This window comes from Lissotriton vulgaris, chromosome 1_1 (genome assembly GCF_964263255.1).
Source record: "Lissotriton vulgaris chromosome 1_1, aLisVul1.2, whole genome shotgun sequence".
Lineage (NCBI taxonomy): Eukaryota > Metazoa > Chordata > Amphibia > Caudata > Salamandridae > Lissotriton > Lissotriton vulgaris.
The window spans coordinates 1,005,943,635-1,005,969,905 of NC_141685.1; the positions used below are offsets into that span (position 1 = coordinate 1,005,943,635).

Sequence of the window (26,271 nt, forward strand, 5' to 3'; positions counted from 1 at the left end):
CACTATGTAGCCTTTTTCAGTCTCCATTATTATTTCATTATTGAACTTAAGTCTGTAAGTACCTTCGAAGTGCTTCCTGCATTCTCTGTACAGGCAATCTGTAGAGTTTTGCTCTGCTGTCTGAAGGTCATCTTCCAACTGTTAATCTTTCTCTAAGATCTATTGTCGAGGAAATGTATTCTGATGAAGATCAAGAGGACGGTGAGATTCATGATGGTGCTTCTCAGGTTGTGGGTTCTGAATGTGGCACCAGTATCCAGTACTGCTACTGCATTTGCTGCAAATTCTCTACTAGATTACCTTGAAGGGATCCATTCTCTACTTGAGAGGGCGTCTAAGAGGTTTGATCGATTTCTACCCATGAAACCCTCCAAATGTTTTTTATGACGTCGAGGAACTGTTTCGCAAGTCAGTACCGGCCTTTTTCAATCATTGATTTCATCTTGGCAGAAGGTTTGAATATAATGAAGACCAAAGCAACTGGGATGGCCATCGTCCCTCAACTGGACAAAAAAGAGAATGCTCCTGACAGTTCTCTCACTTGTCTCATAGGCCAACCCAGTCCGGAATCTGTGGTGATGCAGGCAGCATAGATATGATCAAGGAATCCTTCTATACCTTCAACTCTACGTGACAGGGAGGGAAGACGATTGGACATTGCAGCAAGCGTTTTTCAGCAGTGACTACTACCACAGGTAGAGCATCCAATTTATTGGCAATTCTAGGAAGATATGACCTACAAATGTTGTCTGACTTAAGTTCTATTCTTGAATTCCTCCCAGAAGGCAGAAGAAATGATGCCAAGACTATTCTTCATGAGCTAGAGAGCACATCTTCCAAGATAATCGAAGCAACGGAGGACATAGCCTTCATGGGGTTTTACCGATTGCCGGGGCCACAGTCTTAATAATACAGGTGTGGCTTAAGGCAAGATCTTTTAGGCCAGAAGTGCAGACAAAAATACTCGACATGCCTTAAGATAGGCATTGCAGTCCATTAAATCAGACGCTGTTACAGAAAGGTCATTCGATTTGCTGCAACAGTCCTCTTCTGTCCTTTCTTTGAGCCTGAAGGAACGGATTGTTCCGTTTTAGCAGAGCTTACCAGTTTTAGCTGTACCAACTGGCCAAACAGGTTTAGAGTCAACTGGTTCATCCTCAACAATTTAGAGCTCCACCACCATCAGCCTATTCCAGAAAGGGACCCTGAAAGAAGTCTGTGGCACTGAAAAGTTCCCAGTAATTCTTTAGATATCCGTGACGTTCCCCAGGCACCCGTCACACTTCCTCCCCTCCCCATACAGGAGGCAGATGAATCTCCAAGTATTACAAACATTGGCAATCTATTACAGCAGATCTTTGGGTTCTAGACTTGATGCAGAAAGGGAACACCATAGAAGTCGTCCAGATGCCTCCTCTGAAATCACTCCGAAGGAGGACTTTACAACATTATTTTCTGTTACAACTGGAGATTAATTTGCTGCTTCAAAAGGGGTAGTAGAACACATGCCTTATTTCCAACTAAACACAAGCTTATATTTAAAAAAAAATAAAAAAAATTCTAAGGTTATCGTGCAAAGGGAGACCAATACTTGAATTACGACAACTAAACCATCACGATTATGCTTCAAGAAATCGCCAATTACTGAATTAAGGAGATTATGACACCGATCTTGATATATATCTGTGTGTCCGCGTACATATGAAAGGATATTTTGGACTTTCGAAGAATTTCCGTCAGCGGTTCGACATACAGGTTAAACAATGATGGAGATAATGTAGATCCTTGAGGGACTCCAATCGTGTTAGGGCATGAAGGTGACAGAGCTTGGTTGACCAGGAATCTTTGCGTTCTATTTTTGAGGAAAGATTCAAACCATTTCAGCACAATACCCGTTATTCCCATCCTGTCCTGGAGCCTGTTCAGTAATTTAGCATGATTTACCGTGTCAAATGCAGATAACCGGTCTAGGAAGATGAGTAGACCTGTTCTATTTTGGTCTAGGGCCTGTAGGGCATCATAGACTATGTGAAGAATCGCTGTTTCTGTGCTGTGCCCTGTTCTGAAACCTGACTGACAGTCGTCCAGTAGATAGAAATTGTCTGTGTTCGCTAAGTTGTTTTTGTACACATTTCTCTATAAGTTTGGCAAGTACCCTAATGTTGGTTACCGGGCGAAAGTTATTCGGATCAGCCGGGTCTGCTGTCGGTTTTTTGATAATGGGGACGACTTGCCCACTTTTTAGGCATTCTGGAAGTAGCCCTTGTGAGAGAGAGGCGTTAATAATTCTTGTTCATATTGGAATCACGGTATGGCTGATTTCTCTCATGCATTTTGCTGGGAGGGGGTCGTTATAGTGGTTGTTAGGTTTGATATCTAGTAGCGTTTTGGCGATGTTATTCTGGTCCAGCAGCTTGAACTTATCCCAATGTGCCTTATTTTTTGCCCTATCCTCCTTGATTATCGAATTGGTAGTCTTGCTGTTGCTAGTTGTGGTTCTTTGGCTGTCTAGGTTATCCGCTTCACTCCTGAGCTCTCTTTCCAACGTTTTGGCTTTGTTGGTGAAGAAAGTTTAGAATTCTTCTCAGCTTAGATCTATTTTTGTGGTTTCAGGGGCCGATTAGGCCAATTTTTTGGATTGTTGTTTTAGTATTTCGAATAGTTTCCGAGGTCTACTTTTGGCGAGATCCAGTTCATGAATTCTTTTTTAGAATTGAGGATCTTCTTATTGTATTCTTTTCTGTTTTTTCTGAGGGATTTCAGTTTGGGAGAGGATGGGTGTTGTCTCAATTTTCTCTCAGCTTGTCTCAATTTCCTTCTTTCCTCATTCAGTGTCCCGTTAAACCATGGATTTTTATCCTTCTCTGTAACTCATTTCAGTTTCAGAGGCATTGTGGTGTTAACTATATCCGTTATTGAAGTAGTGTAGTGGTCCGTTAGATCATTCACGTTCTGCAAGTTGTTCGTAGTCGGAGTATATAGTTCCTTCTCGTAGCTTTCTATTAGTAGTTCAAAGTTCTGTTCTTTAGTATCCAGAATCCACTTTTTGACTTTATTCGGTTGCGGATGCTTGTTCTTTTTCCATGTGGGAATCAGAAAGGTTATGGCATGGTGAATCAGACCAGTCTCATTTCTCTATAGATAGGACTGAAGTGTTCTCTTTTTTTGAAATTATCCAGTCCAACGTAGCTCCTTTCGCATGAGTTGGCTGTGTGCAAGCTTGGGAGAGGTTTAGCTCAGCTAAAAAGTCTTTTATAATGTTGACCTGTTTGTCATTGTTGTCGTTTCAGTGCAGATTAAAATCCCCTAGGAATATATTATTTGCGTCGGAGTTAGTTTTCTGGGTTGATCTCCATTAGTTGTTATATGAAAAATATATTATTACCTGGTGGATGATAGATTGCATGCAGATTGCAAATTTGGTTGTTAGCCGATCTTATACTGAGACCCAAGTATTCGCAGGAATTAAGTGGTTCTGATTGTATTTGGCTTACTTCTATATTTGAACGGTGGATGCAGGCTATGCCGCCTCCTGTCTTTGTTAGTCTATCCAGTCTCACAATGGTATAGTGGGGGGGCACTAGAAGGTCCATTACTGGAGATGATGCTTCTGATAGCCAAGTTTCTGTGAGGATTGTCATATCAACTTCCTGGTTGATGATGAGGTCAGCTATGTCTGATGCGTGTTTAGCTGCTGACCTACAATTGATCAGAAGGCATTTCAGTGTATTTCTAGCGTTGATTGAGTTCAGATTTTGCAGTTCAGTGATTATCTGGACTTGTTGTAGGTTATTAAGGTTGGGTTTCCTTTCATTCTGTCTTGCTGTTCGGTTGTTATTGATCAGGACTGTTTTGATTTCCTCCCCTCTCCTATGTTCCATCCCCTCATACTCCCGGAGTAGGGATAGGGTTTCTTCTTTTGTTAAGTATTTATGTGTCCTGTCAGGTCGATTTTGCCTGTTTGATAATGGCATCTCCTTATTCTTCCTTTGAGAGTTGTGTATTAGATCTATGATGTGTTCAACTTGCTTGTGGGTGCCGTCTAACGCTTCACGTAACTTTTCCATCGCTTGCATTGATCTTATCATGCCTAGCGCCATGTTGTCCATTTTTGTTTGTAGCTCTTTGAATTCTCCCAGGGTCTGGGGTGAAGTGTTGTGTGTGTTCCCCCGTTTTTTTGTGATTTCACTTTTTGTTTTCCTGTTTTTTTGTACTGTTCTCTTCATCAGCTTCCTTTTCTTCTTGATGTTCGTTAGGTTGACTGGTCCACTTTTATTAGCGTTATTCGATGCTCTTTCCAAGCTTAGGGCCTTTAATACGATGTTGGGTTTGGATACATTTCTTGCCATTCTAGAAGTCCTTTGAGCTGGAGTAGAATTGGGTAAAGCTAGGGTGGCGTCTTCCCTATCTGGTATTTCTCCTTTTTCAGGGAGTACGCATGTGCCTGTTACTAGCGTTGACTGTTGTGGTTCCTGCGTTACTCTAATTGTTATGTTTTCTGTGGAAGTAGTGACCCCAGTCTTCGGAGTGATTTCTCGTTGACTCAGGTGTTGTTCGGATCTTGCGTTCTCCGCATACCTTTTTAATGTTGGGAAAATGTTGTCAAATTCTTCTAGTTCCAAGTTCGTAGGTTGAATCAGCACTGTTCCGGTATTATACATGGTTATGCAGAGGTCTGCGCTGCATCTTGATGATGCCTTGGTCATAATTTTTGTGCCATGAGGTATATTTGTTATAGCTTTTATGTTGAGAATATTAGTAATGGCACTGCGCCATTTAGCCGTTCTTCTTGTAAAAATATCAAGTCGTTCACGATAGTGCCTTTAGCTATGTTACACATGGGGTCTGATATCAGTGTGTCTGGGTTTTTCCTCATTAGGTTATGTTTGATTTTTTGCTGCATTCTTAGATAATTTGGTAGTTGTCCATCATGATTGTTTAATGGATTGAAGAGTCGAAGAGAGAGTTGCTAATTTACTAACCTTGTTGAAAGTTCCAGTACACTCCTTGTCTGGCTATATTTTGATTTCTCTTGAATTACCTTCTGTTTATTCTGTGTTGAAAGCCCAGAGATCAGTGATCTTCCATATTATATTATTATTTAGAATTTCAAGATGGCCCCCATTTATAACATCCTTCACTGTGATCTGATTGCCTTTGTCTCTTTTTATTGCTGGGAAGTCCTATTTCACTTGCCTCTACATGGGGCTACTTCGAAATCCATAGCAGTCCTCTTTCCCTTGCTCTTAAGAGTTGCTCCCATTTTGGAGAGGATAATCCACAGCCACGTAATCTTCACTCAGTGTGAGGTGGGGGGGGGGGGGGGGGCATACTTTGCTTGTTCACATTGCTGGATGTCCTCGGAGGCCGCCATTTTAAAATCAGGCATGCCAGTTCTTATCTCATCTGTTTCACACCCCTTTCCAGTGATTATTTATTTATTTTTATCTTGCATTAAAACCCCTTCCTACGCAGGGTGATTTCCTTAAATCGCGCCAGCATTTGCTGACCTCAGCTGCTTCACATACCCCAGGGCCACTGCACCATTTTCCAGTTTGCCCGTGCAGCCTCTCTCTTCTTTCCATACAAAACCGCTGTGCTCCAGGACTCCTCCGCTTACTCGCAGCCCCCTCTTTGATCCTGGAGGCGAGACGCGGACTGCCTGGGGCATCAATCTTCCGCGATCGTCTGTGGCGGCAGGCAGCCGGAGCTCAGTCTTAGCTCCCTCCCACAGCTTGTTGTCGCTGAAAGGCAGGTCGCCGAGACGCACTCCGGTTGCTCCCCAGCTTGCTTGTTTCCTCCTCACTTCAATTGCGTCAAGACCTCAGCCTGGCATTGGGGCATCCATCTCCTGCAGCTGGTGCATCGGTCATGGCAGCGACCTCTCCATGGTCTGACCAGGCTCCCGCTCCTAGAATACTCCTCTCCCAGTCCTCTAATTCCGGATCCAACAAGCTCTCCAGCCAGTGTCTAGACTCACAATTTCGGACCTTCGTGAGCGTGGACGGATGGCAGGGTTTTTTCAGGGATTTATCCACTTTGGTTATCCCGAACCCGAGAGCTCTTGGAGAGCGCTCCTGCTTGCGGCCATCTTGGGATCCAAAGGTGTGTGAGACCGTTCTAGGAGGAATTGGACAATTCATTGGTGAAAGATCAGGGTTTATTCAACAACATTATAAAGATCACACCAAGAATGAAAGACCCCATACCATGGTAGACTTGGGAACAAATTGTGTCAGTAGGTCTAATGTTTCTCAGTCCATCACCCAGATTTGTGATGACCACTGATGCGTCCTTAACCCCTCCCATGCTCATGACGAGCTCAGCTCGTCATGAGCCACGGTGCTCATGACGAACTAAGCTCGTCATGGCCCGTGGAACTCTCGCACGCTGGTTTAATTCCCCTGCTGTGCTGAGCGTTCCATTAAACGGGCGTGGATGAGCACCGTGGCTCATGACGAGCTGAGCTCATCATGAGCATGGGGGCGCTGTGCGCGTCCCTCCGCCCACCAGCACAGCAGGGGAATAGCCCCAGCAGGCAAGGGGGTAAAAGACTTGGTAGCTCATCTACAGAGTTTGGAGGTCATCAAAAGATGGTCGTCACAAGCGTCCCACCTGCATATCGGCTCTCAAAATTAAGATTAGTGGCATTGCAGTTCTTTCTACCAAGGATTATAGGTTTTTCAGTATTGGTATGCACAGACAACACAACAACCATGAACTTCATAAACCAACACGGAATAGAAAGATCGCGCCTTCTTTCCATGGAAGCGCAGAAAATTTGGAAATGGACAATAAATCAGCAGGTTACTTTGAGAGCGGAACATGTGTCCGATGTCGGCAAACAAAAAGGACCAACAGCATAAGCAAAACACAAAGGAGTGGCATGAGTGGCAATTTTAACAAACACCAGCTGAGAACCCTCTTCCCAGTGTAGGGAACACCAAACCTGGACTTGTTTGTGAGCAACCAGAGCCCCTTATACGGATTATATGCAAGCAGATTTACTCAGTAGGGGTTGTGTGGAAAAAGCCTTCCTTATAGCCTGTTCAGGAATTTTCACTTATGCCTGCCCCCCAGCTTCCCATGATGCAGTGACTTGATCAAAATGAAATAAGAACCGTTCCATCTCATAATAACAGTACCTTCATTGCCCAGACATTACTGGTACTCGGGTTTACTTCTCCTTTCGAAACAGAATCCCATTTCCCTCAGGCTAGTATCTAATCTTTAAACTCTGCACAGTGGTTGAATTCTTTACCCAAACCCTCTCAAATGTATCTAACAACAAGGGGTGGTGATGGACAGAGTTTCTGAATTAAGCAGAATACTCTCACCCAGTCAAGAGATCAGGGCTAGATCCAACACCGTTTTTTAGCTCACTGCACCATCCCAGCTCAGAACCTGGCTATATGCAAATTAGTCTGTTCCTGTCCCAGTGCATGATGGGAACAGGGCAAACCAAACTACCAAGCCAATTCTTACACTGGGAAGGAAACAAGCTTCCGGGGACCAGTTTCTGGCATTTCAGCCGTCGTTGGCCCGGCTTGCTTGAATCCTGATGGTGCAATGAGCAAGGGACTCACATCTGAGTATACCCTTCCACGCTTAGGGTGGACAAAATATTTAACAACAAGGGGTGGTGATGGACAGAGTTTCTGAATTAAGCAGAATACTCTCACCGAGTCAAGAGATCAGGGCTAGATCCAACACCGTTTTTTAGCTCACTGCACCATCCCAGCTCAGAACCTGGCTATATGCAAATTAGTCTGTCCCTTTCCCAGTGCATGATGGGAACAGGGCAAACCAAACTACCAAGCCAATTCTTACACTGGGAAGGAAACAAGCTTCCGGGGACCGGTTTCTGGCATTTCAGCCGTCGTCGGCCCGGCTTGCTTGAATCCTGATGGTGCAATGAGCAAGGGACTCACATCTGAGTATACCCTTCCACGTTTTCAGAATGCCCACAAGGCCTCAATTCTATTATGTAAGCTGTGTTCGCCAAATGTAAATGGTTGTTTGAAATACACAGATGAATTTTTGACATAATCTGGTCTAGGCACAATAACTTGGTAATAGTTATAAAGATCTCACAGTGGTTTATCAAGTATCATTTAGGCACTTATTCACAGCCAGTGTTTATGGAATTTGCACTTTCACGTTGATTTGTTTCATTGACTGCGTATATACAGACATTTACATCACGTTGCATACATACAAATGAAGGTTTTATTGCTGATGTGGGTATAACTGTGTTTTATAATTTATTCACATTGATTTAAATGAATTTGTAGTAATAATCGTACTATGCTACAATAATGCACTTGCAATGAATCGGGTTCGATAATGTGTAAACAATGCCCACTGACGATCACCATTGAACGCAATGACTGTTTCTATGTTCATGAAATTAGTCGATGTAAACAAAATACGTCATCAAGTTGCTCTGACCATTGAGTGGCGCTTGTATGTATATAAACTGTCTTTTTTTAGCACGAAGGTGTTGTGACCAAGGCGGCTTGAGTCCTCCGAAACGCGTTAAGCCATTTTGTAGGGTGAATAAATCCCTTTTCGTGAAGCCCACTGTGTCAGTGCCTTTTTTCTTAATCTGGATGATTGAAGGTTTGGAATATATATATATATATATATATATATACACACATACATACATACATACATACATACATACATGTTGCCCAAGTGGAGTTGTCGCACGTGGAAGGGAAACAGCACGCAGCCCCCGGCAGTATCATCACTGCGCTCCCATGTCAATTTCACCTGCAAACTGCCATACGCGTTTCGAGCCCAGTTGGCTCTTGATCACTGGCCTGCATGTACCGGTCTATCTAAGATACATAGACGATCTCTTCTTTATATGGCAGGGTACCATGCTTGAAGCCCAGGAATTTGTGAAGGCATTGAACTGCAATGATCTCAATCTTGAATTTACCTCCACCATGAGTAAAACGCAGCTCTGTTTTCTTGACATAGAGGTTTATATACATGATGGCAATTTAGCGACACCGCTATATAGAAAGCCTACTGCGGGTAACACCATCCTGCACGCAGCAAGCCAACACCCGCATCACTTAATACAAAGCATCCCCTTCGGGGAGATGCTACGTATAAAAAGAATCTGTAGTGATGACGGGGAATGCCTAAGAGCCATGGAAGGAAGCAGATCACGTTTTTTGGCTAGAGGGTATTCACCAAGAGTCATCGCCAGGGCCATAGAGCGTGCAAACAATATGACTAGGGCACAGATTCTGGCACCTAAATTAAAATGTGATACTGATCAAAAAGTGACTTCCAAAGATAGCTCAAGGGTAGTGGTTACATATAACCAACAACACAATGAGATTAGGCGAATCTTTAGCCGTAACTGGAACCTGGTGACGGGGGACCCCGTCATTGGTGGGACAGTGGGCAAAAGACCAGAGTTTTCTTTTAGAAAATCCCCCTCTATGTCAGACAGGCTAGTAAAGAATCACTTGGAACTTCCAGTATCTAAAACCTTTATGGATTTGAAGAAAGGTTTTATAAAATGTTCCAGCTGTAAGGCCTGCAAAAATGGATGCAACACAACACGCTACAGCATCCCATTTAAAGAAGAACCTGTACTAATAACCAAACAGTTGTCTTGCAAAACGGAGTTTGCCGTTTATGTGCTGCAGTGCCCCTGTGAACTCAGGTATGTAGGGAGTACCCGGCTTCCGGTTCACAGGAGAATACTGCAGCACCTGAGGGCAATCTCCAATAATGAGCAATCCTACCCGGTGGCACGTCATTTTCAGGCGGTGCATGGGAGTGATCCCAAGCACCTCACCTATTTTGTTATAGATTGTGTACCACCCCTTAGGAGAGGGGGAAATAGGGATGGGCTATTGAGGGTCCTTGAGACTCGGTACATTTTGGAAGTGAACAGCCGTGCCCCTGGAGGTCTTAACGCCAGTGAGGACTTATACACCTGTCTGTAGTTCATATTATCTGTAGCTGTACCCAACCCCGAAATGATTATACTGTTTGGTAATGGAACAACACTGTCCTGTGCAAACTTGAAAGAAAAATAACATGTCATTGAAACTGTTTTGCATCCCTGGATGGAACTGTGTGTTAACACCTGTCAGTTCAATGAATTCCAAAGGGAGGGGCTCTTTCCTTTTTTTAACAATTTTGAACAATTTTTGTTTGCACTATACACTTTAAATATTCTTTTCTTGCACTTTAGCAATGATGGCTGCTCCTTGTTACATTATGGGAATCTAATGATATAAATTGCCAATGTTTACATGAAATTGTGTTTACATATAGCACTTGACACTTTATTGAAAAATCCCACTTGGGATATATTTTCTAAATGGTGGTTTTTAGAAGGGTCAGAAAATAGAAACTCAAATCAATTTGTGGATTTAACATCTGAATTTTATGATCTACGTATTTATATATTTATATTTATATATTTATATGTATATAGTCATGAAGTTTTTTGTACATACTTATTTATTTGCAAGTTTGCACATACATGTATATACTTCTGTTTATTCACCCACTATGGGTTATATCTTCTATACAGGGAGGGCTAAAGATTGATGGTTTAGTCCTTTATCTGTTTCATTGCACCCTTTTGAAAGCACTTTTTTGAATATGGTGGCCGCTATGTAGTCCACCTTTTGTGTCAATGAAAATAAATTCCCATGTAACTTTGCGATCACATCATGTGATCAAGACAGTGGATACTGTCGAAACGCGTAATGGCGGGCATGCTGGGCGAGATTGAGCAAAAATAAACGCACTTGTTTGGCACCATTCCTGGGTTCCTCTTTTCGTTTGTCCATGGCTGTGTGAAACTTGGCAGCATTGGAGTTTGGAGACGAGTTTTTCATATATATATATATATATATATATATATATATATATATATAGATATAGATATAGATATAGATATAGATATAGATATAGATATAGATATAGATATAGATATAGATAGATATAGATAGATATAGATAGATATAGATAGATATAGATAGATATATATATATATATATATATAGATATATATAGATATATATATATATATATATAGATATATAGAGATATATAGATATATAGAGGTATAGATATATAGATATATATAGATATATAGATATATAGATATATAGATATATAGATATATAGATATATAGATATATAGATATATAGATATATAGATATAGATATAGATATATATATATATATCGAGATATCTATATATATCTATATCTATATCTATATCTATATCTATATATATATCTGTATATATATCTATATATATATATATATCCCAAGTGGAGTTGTCGCACGTGGAAGGGAAACAGCACGCAGCCCCCGGCAGTATCATCACTGCGCTCCCATGTCAATTTCACCTGCAAACTGCCATACGCGTTTCGAGCCCAGTTGGCTCTTGATCACTGGCTTGCATCATGATAAACGAAACAACAGGAAGGTGCTATGTGGCCATCTTTATTTCATCATTGTTGCCGCCCCAGTGGGCGTTGCCCATAGCATGCTGGTTATTGTAGTTCTCTTGATAACAGGACTTAAATACACAACCTAAAATAAACTGCTGATGTTCTCGTTAAATTGCACAAGAAAAGCGGAATACCTTGATGTTTATAGATATACACAAACGCTCCGGGATCCTGCACATTGGCGGGATTATTCATTCTTTGACTTTGAGTATACCCCCCTGCATTAGGATTACAGGTAAGTAACTAATCCTTATGCTCTACAGCCTTATCCCTATAAGTTAAGTTAAAGATGATGGACATACCCTTCAACATGCAGACATTTTTTGGAAAGGATGTGGATGATTCCATACAAAATGTGAAAAGGGAGATTGGCCCTGGCACCTTCATTAAGAGCCGTGCAGTATAGATGCCCTGGTTCAGCTGAAGGTTTCACCCGGTATGGGGCCAAGGGCGAGACTATTACCCCACCAGACCAGGGAATATGATCAGAGATACACAGCCAACAAAGGTTAAAAGTAAAACGAATGCAAAACATCTGAAAAGAAGAGGTGTGCTTCCCAATCTCGCTGCTAACACTGCCAGAAGCCCGCTTGGCTTTCCCAAGCTGAACCCTTACCATTTCAAAATCATCCGGTCTGGTATGAATTTCCTTTTTCACTCCTGCTTGGGAAAATCCATAACGGTATGCTGCTTTTTGTTTCATATAGTACATTTTGGACATGCTCTCGAATGCATAGAGAAACAACCAAATCACCCATACGGGAGAGAACTTAACCTGAACGTATGGGAGGTAGTACAATAAATGTTCCTCTTGCTAAAAGGAGAACTAGATGCTGTCCCAAAGTGCCAAAGAAACGGTAGTCTATCTTCTAGTTGTTTCTTATTAAAAAAAAAAAAGACCGGACACTGGAAGTCAATTCTAGACCTCAGAGAACTAAGCAGATTAGAAAATAATAATATGCAATCATTTTGAATCGTGGCCCTCCTGGAAGTTCTTCTGATGCTCCAGGAAGGAGAATTTGTAACCTCCTTCAGTCTTCAGGATGTATATTTTCTTATCACCATAACCTTAAGAAATAGCTCAGTTTTGCAATAGTGGGGCAGCACTAATAATCCAGAGGGCTCTCTTTCAGACTCAGATCAGTACCCCGGATTTTCTCAAAGTGCCTGGGGCCGATACCTGCATACCTACGACCTAAGAGTCATCAAGTGTATCATAGTTAACATTTGGTTCATCAAAGCTCCATGTGTGATCCTCCCCAGTTAGACTCGTTTTTACCATATTTTGGCATACGTAGTGCTATGAAATCTGAGCTGTGGTGACCTCGAGGAGCAGGACTGCGCAGCCCTTCCACCTCTACTGCTTTTAATGTTACCGAGGATTCCCTGCCTGGCAAAGCAGAATAACACAAACCTGAATATATGAAAGTTGTTAGTGCTGGAGAACTAGATTTACAGGCAAATTTCTTATCCTCTCTCTTATTCTTGGATTGCTGACTTAAAATTAAAAAAAGATTGCTTGGGCAAAATCACAGAAAGAATTGTTCCATTTGTTCCTTTGTTAGTGTATTTGTTTACTTTCATTAATTATAAAAGTGTGCTACTCGTTGACGCACCAACGTATTTACCCTATTGTTAAGATGCATCAAAATCTTGTGATGTAGGTGTTTGAATTATAGGGCTTGAACCAATTTTGTTAGTTGTACCGAGCTGCATGTGCCGGTTCCGAATATTCCTCAGCCCTTTACAGATCTCGTTACCTGGCCCTTGCTTCTACCTTGTGGTAACTAGCAGGTACAATGCCAACTGCCTGGTTGTAATATCCGTCGGTTAACAAGTGTCCTCGGATACAAGTATAGAACTCTGCAGGGAGGAGTGAACTCGTAACTGTTAGGGATTGCTGCAAAATGTTGATCTATTGCTATAAAATTGCTAACCTAGCAGAACGCAAGAGATGGGTTTCCCTATGAAATGTGTGATTTCATAATATTCGACTCTCGGTTTGTTCTTGCTTACTGCAGGCAAATTTTAATGAGGAGCTTGGTGTATATTAAGCCTTGTGCTGAAGCCTGTGGGACTTGGCTCTCAGAAATCCTCCTGAGGAAGCAGAAAATTCACCTGATCCTACCGGAGATGCACCTGCGTGGGGTTAACCCCTTCTGGGCCATCGGCAGGTGGAGAGCGGGTTCCCCTTCTGCTCTGTGGCCTGTGAAAGGCCTTTAGTGACGAAATAGGAACCCCTCTGAACAACTTTGTTTGCTGAGCAAAGACACGAGACACCACCACCGCATCGACAGTTTTAATTAGCGCTAAGCCTGCTTGCCATGTATATTTTTTTGTTCAGCTAGCGCGCAGCAGTGTATATTTGCAGAGCAGGTAGGCCCCTGAACACAAAGGAACGCTTGGGTCGCTATGTGTCGCTGAAGAATGCTCCTCAGTGAGCTCTACCTGAATATGGTTTGCCTCATGCCTATACAACCTTTACCCGGCACCTGAGTTGCTTGAAACACTCCTTGGTGGAAGACCTGTTGGGCCAGTTAAGTGCCGTATTAACTGTGTGCTCATTTGTTGGGCGAGGGCAACAGCGTCTAATGACGTAAATGGTCCAGTGACCTGATTTGTTTTTCTTTTTTTAAAGGTACAACTTTTTGATGACGTTAATAAGACTTTTTGAAACAATTAACTCTACGACGAAATTCCGTCTTCTGCTGCGTCATGCTTTATTCTGCAGCGCATGTAAAGGGGAGCTGTACCCTGCATTGGTGTTTACAAACGGCATTGTACTATGGAACATAATAATCTCAGGGACTTCCCAGAGCAGTAATGTATTTATTTTTTAATGTATTTTTAAGCGATTCAGCGAAGTGTATCAAATCCTCTTTTGGACATCATTCCAAGCATTGGCTTCCTGTGTGAAATTCCAGTGTTTAAAAAAAAAAAACATCCTAGATTAACTGTGTGAATCTTTTGTAATTCTTAAAACACATAACAGGTTGTCTTCGCTCCTTGCATTCTGTTTGAAGCACGGCACTGGAAGTACTGCCTTTATGCCGAATACCGTATTGTCCCTAGAGTTCTTAAAATCGAAGCAACTTAAACCTGCCTAGACCGCAGTTGATGTATTGTCATTGCTTATCTATAGCCTTCTTACACCTGACTAGGCGCCGAAGCACTGTAGCGAAAGGATATTATTGAATTACATTGATAGCACTCAGTGATCTGTTTTAGTATGTTGTGTTTTATCGATAGGATACACCCTACTGTATTATTTTCGGGAGGAGAGCGAGCCTACTAGTTATGTTAGTCGTTCTTTACCTTCCACATCAAGCACTGAACGTATTGTGTAGTTTTAAGAGGTTACTTGGGACGTACTGTGGAGTGGCACTGAATGTTTGGAAGGGTTTCTCCACACTCATTTGGAGCTGCCACCCGACTCCATACTAATCATGCAATCAAATATTCTCTCCCATTGCCGTGCCCTGACTTGTGCAGCATGGTGTCGCAATGGGCCGCGCTGCCCTGTGTAAGTAAGTGCTCTTGGCAGTTCCCGGGCACCCAGAGGAGGGAGGTAGGTAGCTGGTGAGAGGCAGGGTGTGGGTGCCTTTAAGTATCTATCTGAGGCTGGCATCCTTCCCAGCTCCGTCCCTCCCTCTCCGACTCCTGCTGCTCCCTAGAGGCGCTTCCTGAAACCCTACCTAGTGCGTTGTGCTGTAACTTGTTCTTACAGTCTGGCGCATGCCTTGCTGTCCCCATCTGCGAGCAGCAGCATCTTTTGGCCGCTGGGCCGAGTGGACCAGGCCACGGGCAGCGTTTGCGGAGGGGGTGGTGGAAGGCTGTTTTTCCGGCACTTTGCTGCCTTGTACAAGAAGATACAAGGTTACGTTCAGGAAAGAAGAAAAATCCGGGGAAGGATCCTGAACTGCCGGATAAATCCGTCATCTGCCGAAAGAGCGTGGCTGCTTTGCTACACATTCCCTGTATTGAGCTCTTCAGGCGCACCGTGGTGCCAGACTTATGCCTCCTGAGAGGTGCACTGGAAAAAGAAAACAAAAGAAAACTTGACGTTTTTGGACGATGATCCTGGAATCGCCGCCTTCCCTCTTTGTTCTCAGGATCCACCTTCATATCGGGTTAACAGGAGCCCTGTTGTTCGGCAACGTTTCCAGCCTTCCTCTGCCAGCTGCTTAAAAAAGTTAGAACAAAGGTTAGTGTTTGTTCCCCAAACACAATCTGCTCGCAACTTGTTTTCCACGACAAGGAAAGGGCTGCACCCAAGGTCGAAGCAGTGAAAACTAAGGAGCCAGATTCAAAAGACTGCTGTTTAATTATGTGTTTAAAAGTCCACGAGCCCTCGTCAGCCCTCTGTGCGACACTGCATTTTGTGGCCACCAGTGCGTGTTTAAGACGGGGCCTGTACCTTCGTCCCACCGAAACATTGCACTGTGCATACCTTGCTGCTGAAGTTCGTGAGTAGAGTTTATCTCCTACTGCCGTTTGATATGCAGTCAAAGTCACCTCTGCGATTCTTCGCGCTTTAACGCCTCTCCTCTTCTACACACATGACTGGCCTCGTGTTCCTGTTCCTCGTTTTTGCCTTGTCACACTCCTTGCGAGCCTGTTCTCTATCGACCCGATTTTGTGGCTTTACCTGCCTTGATCTTTTATCTAGGGCTGTAACGTTAGAAGCCTTGGGGTAACACGAAACGATACTCAAGCCGTCTGAACCGAGACAGTTTCCACTCTGGAAAAAATAAACTATTTGAAAGAACAAGATAAAGGCGCTGAGAGAGCGAGCGCCAGTGTGTTCTATTTTAAGCATCTTCCCAACATACTTGTCCCCAGATCATTGTTCTGGCAAATCTCTCCACGCTGCCCATGCTGCGCTCTTAGGAATAGCCTGGCACTCTGTTGTCATAGCTGTGCCTTTCCAAACGACTTCTGATTCTGCACGGCCTGGCACCCCTCCCAGCCCTTCTCGTCCTACCAAAGAAATTCAGCTCATATGCGGAAAAGAAATTCCGGGGTTTAGAATTGGCGCTGATCGAACGAGCTTCCAGAGATGTCCCCACCAAGGATGTAGCCGACATCGGGGTTGGAGGAACCGAGGTGCCCTGTGTTTTTTTTCCCAAGCATGTATGGAGTACTGGTGCCTGCTGATAAAAGACCCCTCCTTGGTACGACTTCTGTTGACACATATGCCGAGGGTGTACGGTGCCTCTTTCGAATTGCGTGCCTCAGTTCTAGTTTTCGGCAGGCACGACTGCTTTTTTGACATGTTCTGAAGATGTAGAGATGATTGTTTTCCTTACACTTTTTTGACGGCGTTACTATAATTTTTTTCTGTTAGAATTACTTTTTTTCTGTTAGAATTACTTTTTTTTGTTGGGGAAAAAGTTGTTTATCGTCTACGGGATTTAATTTTTTGGATCAGGTTCGGTGCTTTGGTAAATGGCCGCAGCACAGAAAGCTCATTTCTTGGGTGTGTCTTGCCTCGTCCTGTGAGCAAAAACGACTCTATAAAAATAATAAAGCAATCACCAATAGTCAGCGTTGGCAGACATGGACCATGGAACTAATGTGACCTGCCAGAGTCCTGGCAAGAACAAGGGCTCCAAGATGTCAGCACTGCAAAAACTGGAAAACCTAGCAGTGCGGATCTTCTACCGCGGACCCCGAAGCCCTGCCATGGAGGGCGAGGCAGGGACACAGGGCGTGGAACTGGTTATCGAGTCTGAGCACCTGATCGCCTGGAACGAAGAAAGTGAGTTTTGTGTCTCTGTCTTACTGTCACGGGATATGTATCCGTTTGGAGAAAGTTTGATGGCCGCAACTCACCTTCCAAAAAAGCTTTAGACCTTTTAGTAGATATGCAGAAAATTTCCAGTGAAACCAGAGTACTTTCTGATTCTTCCAACACATTCAGTGAAGGGTAGAGGCCAAAGAGAGCAAATGGAGACTGAAAATGTATTTTGACTCTTTCAAGGTCAAGCAAAGTTTTGAAGAATTTGCTTAGTTTGGTAATTTATGTAGCACAAACAGCAAAACATTTCTGCAGTTAGGACGAGGTATCGCGTGTTTAACAGACAGAATTTCGCACTGTAATGCTTTTACCAAAAGGGGTTACCCAGGGAAGTTTACTGTCGCAGTAAAGTAGATTTTTTCGAGAATTGTTAATATAGGAATGTAAAAATGCATGTAAATTTCAATTATGCAATTGCAAACAGCTACATTTCACTCATTAAACTGTAAATGGTTAAATATTCTTTCACTGACGGAGTGGCATAAGAAAACATTTGTGATGTCTCTGCAAGGCATGTTAAGCTAACTCCCTATGCCCCTCATCTCCCACTATACCTATATTCTGACACTCTAACCGACCTGTGGCTGTACTTACCATCTAAGGCTCACAAATGAAACATCAGCAGGAATTTCTATCAGAAACAAATACCCATGTGGCAGTGACGTACATTGAAAGCCTGGTTCATTGTTGCTGATTTCGAAAGTGGGAGTTTAGGAGACACTTAACTGTGCTGGTCCTTTGCGTCACGGACACTTAAAAGGTCGCTAGAGTGTGCTGGTAATGGATGAACAGATACAAATGAAATCCATTGTCCAGAAAATGAAAACCAAATGTTCATCCGTGCCTCCAGACCAGTGATTAAAACCATTTTCCCCTTTGATTCTTGACACAGACTTGTACGTTTTAAACGTACTTGTTGAAGAATTGTGTTTGCAACATACTTTCTAACTCACATTTGCTTTTCACTTCTATGCCTAATCGATCAGTGGCTGTAGACCACCGAAACCCCCTAAAGCCTCTTGCTCAACCTCCCATTAATGTGTACATCTCACATACTCTTCCGTTTTCTCATCAGAATTACGACAGAAGTAGAAAGAGTTAGCAAATCAGCAAAGCATTAAAGTCACTTTTAAAATGTTGACCCAGGATATTCAGTATTGTTTTTAGCTTTCTTGTGTCATCATCCCAACTATCCAATCTGCTACAGGCCTACTGCAAAACAAGCATTTGCAAAGCAGTAGGTCTCACATTCACGAAACTCTCATAAATGTGACACCTAATGCATTGCAAATGCTTGTTTGTAAAAGCGCCTATGCAGCGCTTACACTTTAATGTCGGTCGCACCCTTTTCCTTAGACGAGCCGCGTCTAAAGAAAGGTGTGCAGCCACCATTAAAGTGAAAGAGCTGTATGGGGCGCTTTTACAAAAAAAACAAATTGGTGTGTCAAGATGACATGCTTTTTTTTGTAAAAGTGCCCTTATGCCACGGTTTCACTTTAATGGTGGACGCGCCCCTTTCATTAGATGCGGCTCTTCTAAGTAACAGGGGACGGATGCCATTAAAGTGGAAGTGCGGCATGGGACAGTTTAAAAAAAATAAAAGTTAATTCTAAACGAAAAAAACATGCAGCCGCGTTCGGTAGTGCAAATAAACGAAAGGCACGGCTGCCACTGTATGAGCGTGCTGTGTTTGAAAAATAAAATACATTAAAGCAATGAGGGCGAGTGTGTCCTGCCAGGGAAACCATTTAAGTAAACCGTGCTCGGAGGTTGTAATTAAAGCCTACTGAGTAACAGCACATGTAACAGAGGGTGTACTCATGGGAAGGTACAAAATGAGACAAGGCGGTACAAAGGAGGGACTACTAAGCCTATTGACCAATGAAAAGCCATAGTTTCTAAAGGACAATGACACAAGCCAATGAAAAATAAGGGCGGAGATTCACATCCATACTTGAATGCAGCATGCCTTGAAGAGTAGCACATGCGCTACGCAGTCTCGACCTAAAAATGTCACAGTAACACATTCCTGTTGTCACCATCCCTTTGCCTTAATTCGTATTCTTTGTCTCTGTTTTCATGCACCACACTACCAATTGACTGTAGATTATACATGTTGCTATTACTCTTGTGCACAGAATTTCCAGGACTGCCCCCAATAATGAAGTTGCAAGTATTAAACTGTGACTACCTTTTATTGTGTTTGGGTTTCTGTTACAGCTAATGGCGACTCTTGGCTACTTTTGTCCCCTATATTGCTTTTATCCCCAGGAGACACTTGCATTTTAAAATCATTTTCAGTGTTGTTACTTTTAACGTTCTTGATTGGAACAGCGTCTCATGTTACCTGAAAAAGCTTGCATCAGAGGGTACCAAAGCACTGATTGTAGGGGTGTTTTTCCATTATGCAGAATGATTTTCTTGTGATTGGTCACATTACAAACAATTGAGGTATGTTGGCTTGGTCCCATTATGATCGAGTATTGTGCAGTGCAAAGCGTCGTTAACGTTCATTGACAAAAAGGAATGTGTTGCCTATTTTGCTCCTTGTAAAGATGAATTTATTGCAAGGGTCTTAATTTGAGAACCAATGTGGCTTCTCTAGGAAAAGATGGATTGGGACGAGGCGTCAGTCACTGCTGGTTGTGGATCAGTTTGTTGAAAATCCAGAATTTGCTACTTTAAGTGTTTTGGTCAAGGAGTGTAAATACTGATCAGGATGACATTTCATTGAAGGGCTGTGCGTGATGTAGGTCTTTGGTGGCAAGGTTCGTATGTAGTGGGGTGGAATTTTACTTTTCACAAGGTATATGGGATTCTGGTATACCTAATTAGTAGCGGAGGCAAAAAACACTTTTAAGGAGTCTAGGATATTTTCTGCGACCTACTTCTCAAAAAATGCAGGAAGGTGTAAGAAAGGATTAGCATTCGTTAGTACTTTACATTTGATTGCTATAGTGGTTTATTGAGATAGGGCTGGGGAATTGAATTAATCTATTTGGAAAACTCTCCAGTACTCCAAAATTAACCTGCAGAACTAGGCAGCTTTGTTCTCACGTAAACATTCAGTTCACTGACTGCGTTTTACCGTCCTTAAAAATAAGCCCTTTAAAAATATAAATCAGAATGGACAGCCCTGGCTAAGTTAAAGAACTGTCCCTGCCTCAAAAACGTGAAATAAACACAGGTGGCGAGCATAGCAGTTGCTGCATTCATCTCTGTAATCTGTTTGCTAAACAATGGAGATTAGACCTCTGTTTGCCTGTTAAATAAACTGGTGAAATAGTCCACCTTGCTCATTAGAGGTCAGAAGGTCGTTGCAGCATGGTTAGTGCAGGTCCTGTCGGAGCACAATTTGCTTTGCTTTTAAGGGAGCATCACAGAACTACTATTGCACATGGAGAGAGAGAGACCTCCGGGTTCATTCTTTTTAAAAATCATTATTTTTAGGTCTGGTGATAGACGAGACCTTTTGATTTTAATGTCAATTTATGTCAAATATTCTTACTTTTGGGGGCTTCCACCAGCCCTCGTAATCCATTGATGTGTTATTTAAATTTGTCTTCTGCTCATAACAGTATGGAACATGTTGCACTGGCTCAGCCACCCTTAGCTGACTTCACTGTTAGTGAAGGTATTCTTCCTTTTCACAAAGAGTACATGCTCATACAAAGTAGTCCCTTCACTACCAGTGACTAGTATGGCAATGTGTTCTTTAACAGACAAAAACGTTATTTTGTTTTTAGCCATTGTTTCTTTTCAGCATGACGATGGACCAGCAGCTTTTCAATTAAGTTTTGCAAAAACAAAAATTTATAAAGCTAAAAGGCAGGCAGCCAACGCAAGACTGGTTGCTTTTGCCATTGATTGTTTTCTGCGAATGTAGTTTCACCCTTATTTTATGGCAAAGAGTGAAAGGTCCTTGTTCCTGTATGTTCATCAAGTGTAGTATCCCTGTTATTATACTATGGCCAGCGAGGGAAGGAGCCCTGTTTTTTTTGCTAGCCATCAAGTGGAGAGTCCCTCTTATTCAGTGGCAAACAAGGGTAGTTACCCTTTTATTCTAAGGCCGGTAAATTACATTTCTCTCTGATTCTTTGTTCCGGTATGGCCAGGAAGTGAGAATATTATCTTGCCAGCTTGAATCCATCTTGTTATCCTATTTCGAACTTTTGAAACCTATTTGGTATTCTCTTCTAGTATATGCACCCTTTCTGAGCCGATCTGTTAATATTAGGGTCCTAGGTATCGGGTATGTAACAGAGAATCCAGCGGTTCAGGAATGCCATCATTCTTTCAGGGGGCCTTCAGTCCTCCAGGGTGGCCCTCCCATTCAGCAAAAAGCCTATGAATTATTTGTAAGATATTGGTGACTCGTGGGCCCCATTATTTTGCGTTATGCCACTGCTAGGTATTTATGGTGCTAATTTAACTATGATTTCCTGCATTCTGATCCCTCCATTTGCTTCTAGGCTGTCTTTACTAGAAGTCCTGAAGTGGTCAGGACTTTAAAACCTGTTTGTCTTTGTAGGTCGAGCCTGGGCAGCGCATGCGTTGCTCTGCATGGCATGCTGTATTTAAGTGTGCACTTGAAGTTCCGCCCGTCTTTTCAATTGGGTCTTGTACTGTCCTTTCTAAAAGTTTTCTTTTGATTCAGGAATAGGCTTAGTAGTCCCTCCTTAGTATTTACTGCCTTGTCTGCGTTTGTAACCTCCCATAAGGACTGGACATTTTACTAGTGCTGTTACACAGTCTGTATTATCTACAGTCTGTGAGCACTATTTTATTTAATGCCTTTATTCTAGCTGCTGTTGCAGGCATCACAGGCTCTCCCTAACCCACCCCGTTTTCCTGACAGCGCGGCGCACGATCATGGAAGCCGCGCTTTATCTTTGAAAAATGCTTCCTGCACAGCGTGGCACTTATGCACATGCAATGCTGCTTAACCAATGCCTTTTTTGTTGTTGTATAAGGACAGCATACCACACTTTCACTTTAATAGCAGCCGCACACCTTTCTTTAGACGAGCTGTGTCTAAAAGGGGCGTGGCCACCATTAAAGTGGAAGCGCGGCATGGGGCGCTTTTACAAAATAAAATGTTTGTCACCATAACAAATAAATGCTTTTTTGTTTTTGTAAAAGCGCCCAATACCGCGCTTTCACTTTAATGGCAGCCGCACACTTTTCTCTAGAAGTAGGTCATCTAAAGAAAGGGGGGTGGCCACCATCAAAGTGAAAGCGTGGGCAAGGTCGCTTTTACAAACAAGCATTCGCAATGCAATAGGTCTCGCATTTGCAAGAGTTTAAGCTATTGTCATTGTAAATGACAATGCCTTTTATTTATGTTTTAAAAACCAACACATAAATAAAAGGTATTGTTATTTGCAATGCCAATAGTTCAAACTCTTGCAAGTGCAAGACCTATTGCATTGCAAATGCTGGTTTAATTCTGGAACAAAGGCTACTGGCTGTGTTAAGATTTCCTTTACTATTTTAATGTGGTGGATTTCTGAAGACTGTGCCAATGCCCTCCATCCTAGCTTGCGAATTTCCATAGCAAGAGTAGCACCTGGTCCTCTATCCCTACTAGCTTAAATTATTTCACCTTTGCTCTTTGCATTGAAGTTTCAGTCAATTCTATAGTGCACTATTATGTACAGTACTTGGAGAAATCTGGTCCTAGGATCAGTGCAGATATTCAATGTAATGGTTATGTAAAATTTGTAGCGTTCATTAACTTGGCTTACTTTGTTTTCCACAGCTCTTTGTGGAGCAAATTATACATGGAGAACTGTTGTACAATTTTGTTATTTTGATTGGACGCGTTTGAGATCTCTTACAAATGAATGTCTTTTCTAATGTATTGAATATTTTATAGATTCACATGCTTGAATCTTCCCAATCGTTAATGTGGGAGTTCAGCACTAATTATAATTAGCAGTGTAAATCCAAAGCACTAGACAGTCAAGTCAAACCCCATGAGATTTTATACCAAGTCACATCGTTTTAAGCCGAACCAAACATCAACCAATTGTAGAGAAGCCCCTGCCTCATTTCTTTCCTCCAGATCCACCTCACCTCTGATTTCATAGCACAAGTATATTAAATACAGAATAAGAGTATGTCAGTCAATCGATGTGGTGAGCGACTGAAGGGGAGGTGGGAGGGTTGCATGTGAATCTGAAAGATATACATACTTTCTCCAGTATTTAATCTTTATTCGATTTACATGCTTGAATCCGAATAGTGTTAGTGTGTCTATATATATATATATATATATATATATATATATATATATATATATATATATATATATATATATATATATATATATATCTTTTGGCATTCACCGTCATTAACACTTAATAGAGTTTAAATTGTGTCGCGTGAATGCTTGGATCCGGTAACTGACACTGAACGGTTTGGAATTATACTGATCCATAAGACTACTGTGCCCACAATGAACCATAATTGCCATGTGGTGACTACAGGTATTTCAATCGGGGTAAATCAAACCTGTTTGCCACTTCAGCTCTGGAACCCACACAGGAGATTGGGGGGGATGATCGAGATGATACTGCAGCACGATCTAATTTAGACAATCTAACTAGCAAAATACCTTTCAGTAATAGTGGTACTGTTACCAATACCAACAGAACGCTATCTAAATCCTCTTCTTACCTCTCTTCAGAGGTTAAACCTAAACGAGCCAAAAAAGCCAAGGCGCTTAAATCAGTTCTGGACTCTAGTTCCAGGATAACTCCTTCTCTGCGCTCTTATTTTAAGGCCATACCTCAGGTTTTGAACCTCCAACAGAGCGGCTCCCCCCTCACAGGAGCGCCTTCAGAAACAACTCCCAGCCCTGCCACATCTAGTTGTATGGCCTTTCGCTCACAAAACATGGAAGGAGCGCTGCATAATGAGAGTCTACCCACTGAAAATACTGCAACAGCAGACACAGCTCCGACTCCAGAGGTATCAATACATCAGTGTAGTAGTGTCAGCAATAGCCCTAGTAGTTCTATGAGTCCCAAAAAGGCAGACTTGACTATGGCAGCGCCTACAAGCAACACTGAAGATGCACACTCTCGCCTCCCTGGTAAACATACCAGCCTGGAAGCTGACGCAAATCTTGAGGCAGTAGCTCTAGAGTGGGACAATCAACAATTCCCAATATTGGAGGGCCCTTTAAATGAAGATCATAACATCCAACTGCAACTACCTCTTGAGCCTTCTCATACTCTTCATACTTTGGCAACAAAATCAACAACAGACCCTACTGCCTCTGCCTCTCCTTTTGATCTCTGAGTCCTAACCATGATCTCTAACCTGTCGGCCGACATAAAGCGAGGCTTCCAGGAGTCATCTAAACTCCAAAAAGAGATTAGAACTTACTGTGAATCATTGGATAATAAAATTGACGGACTTTTTTCTAGAACTGGGGCGCTCGAAGAGACTACTGCGGTAATGTCCCTAGAATTAGATAATGTCAAAGAAGAAATAGTGAAACTTAAAAAAGAGGACATTCTATTAGCTGACAGAATGGAGACCCTGGAAAACAACGCGAGGCGTTCCAACATTCGCATTTTGAATGTACCAGAGGGAAGTGAAGGAACCAACATCAAAACTTACATTATTCAACTCCTCATAAAATCTTTAAACTTAACACATTCAGAGGATGAGCTCAGCCTTGACATTCAAAGGGTTCACAGGGATCCCTTCAGGCGCAATTTGCAGCGAACAAAGCCCCGTAAGATTCTTGTGAACTTCCACACTTTTCTTTTGAAGGATCACATCCTTAACCTTGCCCTTAAACAAAAATCCCTGTCTGGAGAGGGCTTCTCTTTCCAGGTACGATCAGACCTGTCAAGGGCGACCCTCGAGAGGCAGTGGGAGCTGGGTAGGAGAATGGAGGCATTTAGAGATCTAGGGGCCTCAGTGCAGCTTAGCTTCCCTGCTGCACTGAAGATCATGCTTAACAATAAAATGTTTAATGTCCGCACAGTTCAGGCCGCAGATGAGCTATTAATGACCATTGGCACTTCTAAAAAAAATTGACCATTGTTTAATCTGTAACCATTAACCTCGAGTGTTTTCTGCATAATCCCTCATTTTATTGCTGTTTGAGTGTTGACATAAACCTCAGTAGCAGAAGTGAAGCAGAGTAGAAAATAAGTTATCCTAGAATAACAAAAACAAATAAATAAATAAATAAGAACTAGGAGCTGGAAAATAATGAAAGGAGAACGAAAGGAATAATGATAAAGATAAAGATAAAAAAAAGAAGGAAAAAAGATAAATGATCAGAAAGTGGGAGAAAAGGGGAAAGAAGAAAACAAAAAAAAAAAAAAGAAACAAATAGAGGGAAAAAAATAAATAAATAGAGGAAAAAAAGAGAAAAAAAAAAAAAGAAAAAAATATACCCTGGGAAGGAAAGGTTAGAACAAATATATATAAAACAGTAAAAATAAAAAATAAAAACTTCATAAAATAAAATCACGAGAAATATAACACAGGGTGCTCAAAATTATACATATACCTCTAAAAACCCTCTTAGAGCTACAGCCAATGTAACTCAATCTAACCCAGTTTATGATTATAATAGGTTTAATTGCCATCAGATCTATTTAGCCCTTAAACATTATTTTCACCAACGCTTTGCTTTAGCTTAGACTGGGTCAGGGGTATCACACACCGGTTCGCTCCGGTTGATCCACTTGGGGTTCCTCAGGGGTGGGGGGGGGTTTGTGGGCAAGGGTTAGGGTTATAAAAAACAAAAAGTTTCTCATCTCTAAACAGGCGGCTGATAACTGTATAAGTGAAAAATGGACGAATTGTGTATCTCCAAGTAATATTAAGGTGTGTAAGTCAGCAGGGCCTAGCATCATTAGATATATTAAATATGAGTACCATTAAACTCCTCCCCTGGAATGTTAATGGCCTGCGCACCAAACCTAGATCTAA

At 42.1% G+C, this 26,271-nt stretch overlaps 1 protein-coding gene across 3 annotated transcripts in view; it reads left to right on the plus strand.

Annotated features, from left to right (window-relative positions):
* LOC147748392 (cAMP-dependent protein kinase catalytic subunit alpha) overlaps nucleotides 1-26,271 on the plus strand; it is a 1,196,191-nt gene that overhangs the window by 288,053 nt on the left and 881,867 nt on the right. The window contains exon 1 of one of the 3 annotated variants that reach the window (XM_086961147.1): nucleotides 15,183-17,268. The exons of the other annotated variants lie outside the window; for them this stretch is intronic. Coding sequence (XP_086817273.1) covers nucleotides 17,067-17,268 — 202 coding nt within the window. The 5' untranslated portion in view covers nucleotides 15,183-17,066. Of the gene's footprint in view, nucleotides 1-15,182; nucleotides 17,269-26,271 lie in introns of those variants that run through there. 3 annotated transcript variants of the gene reach the window in all.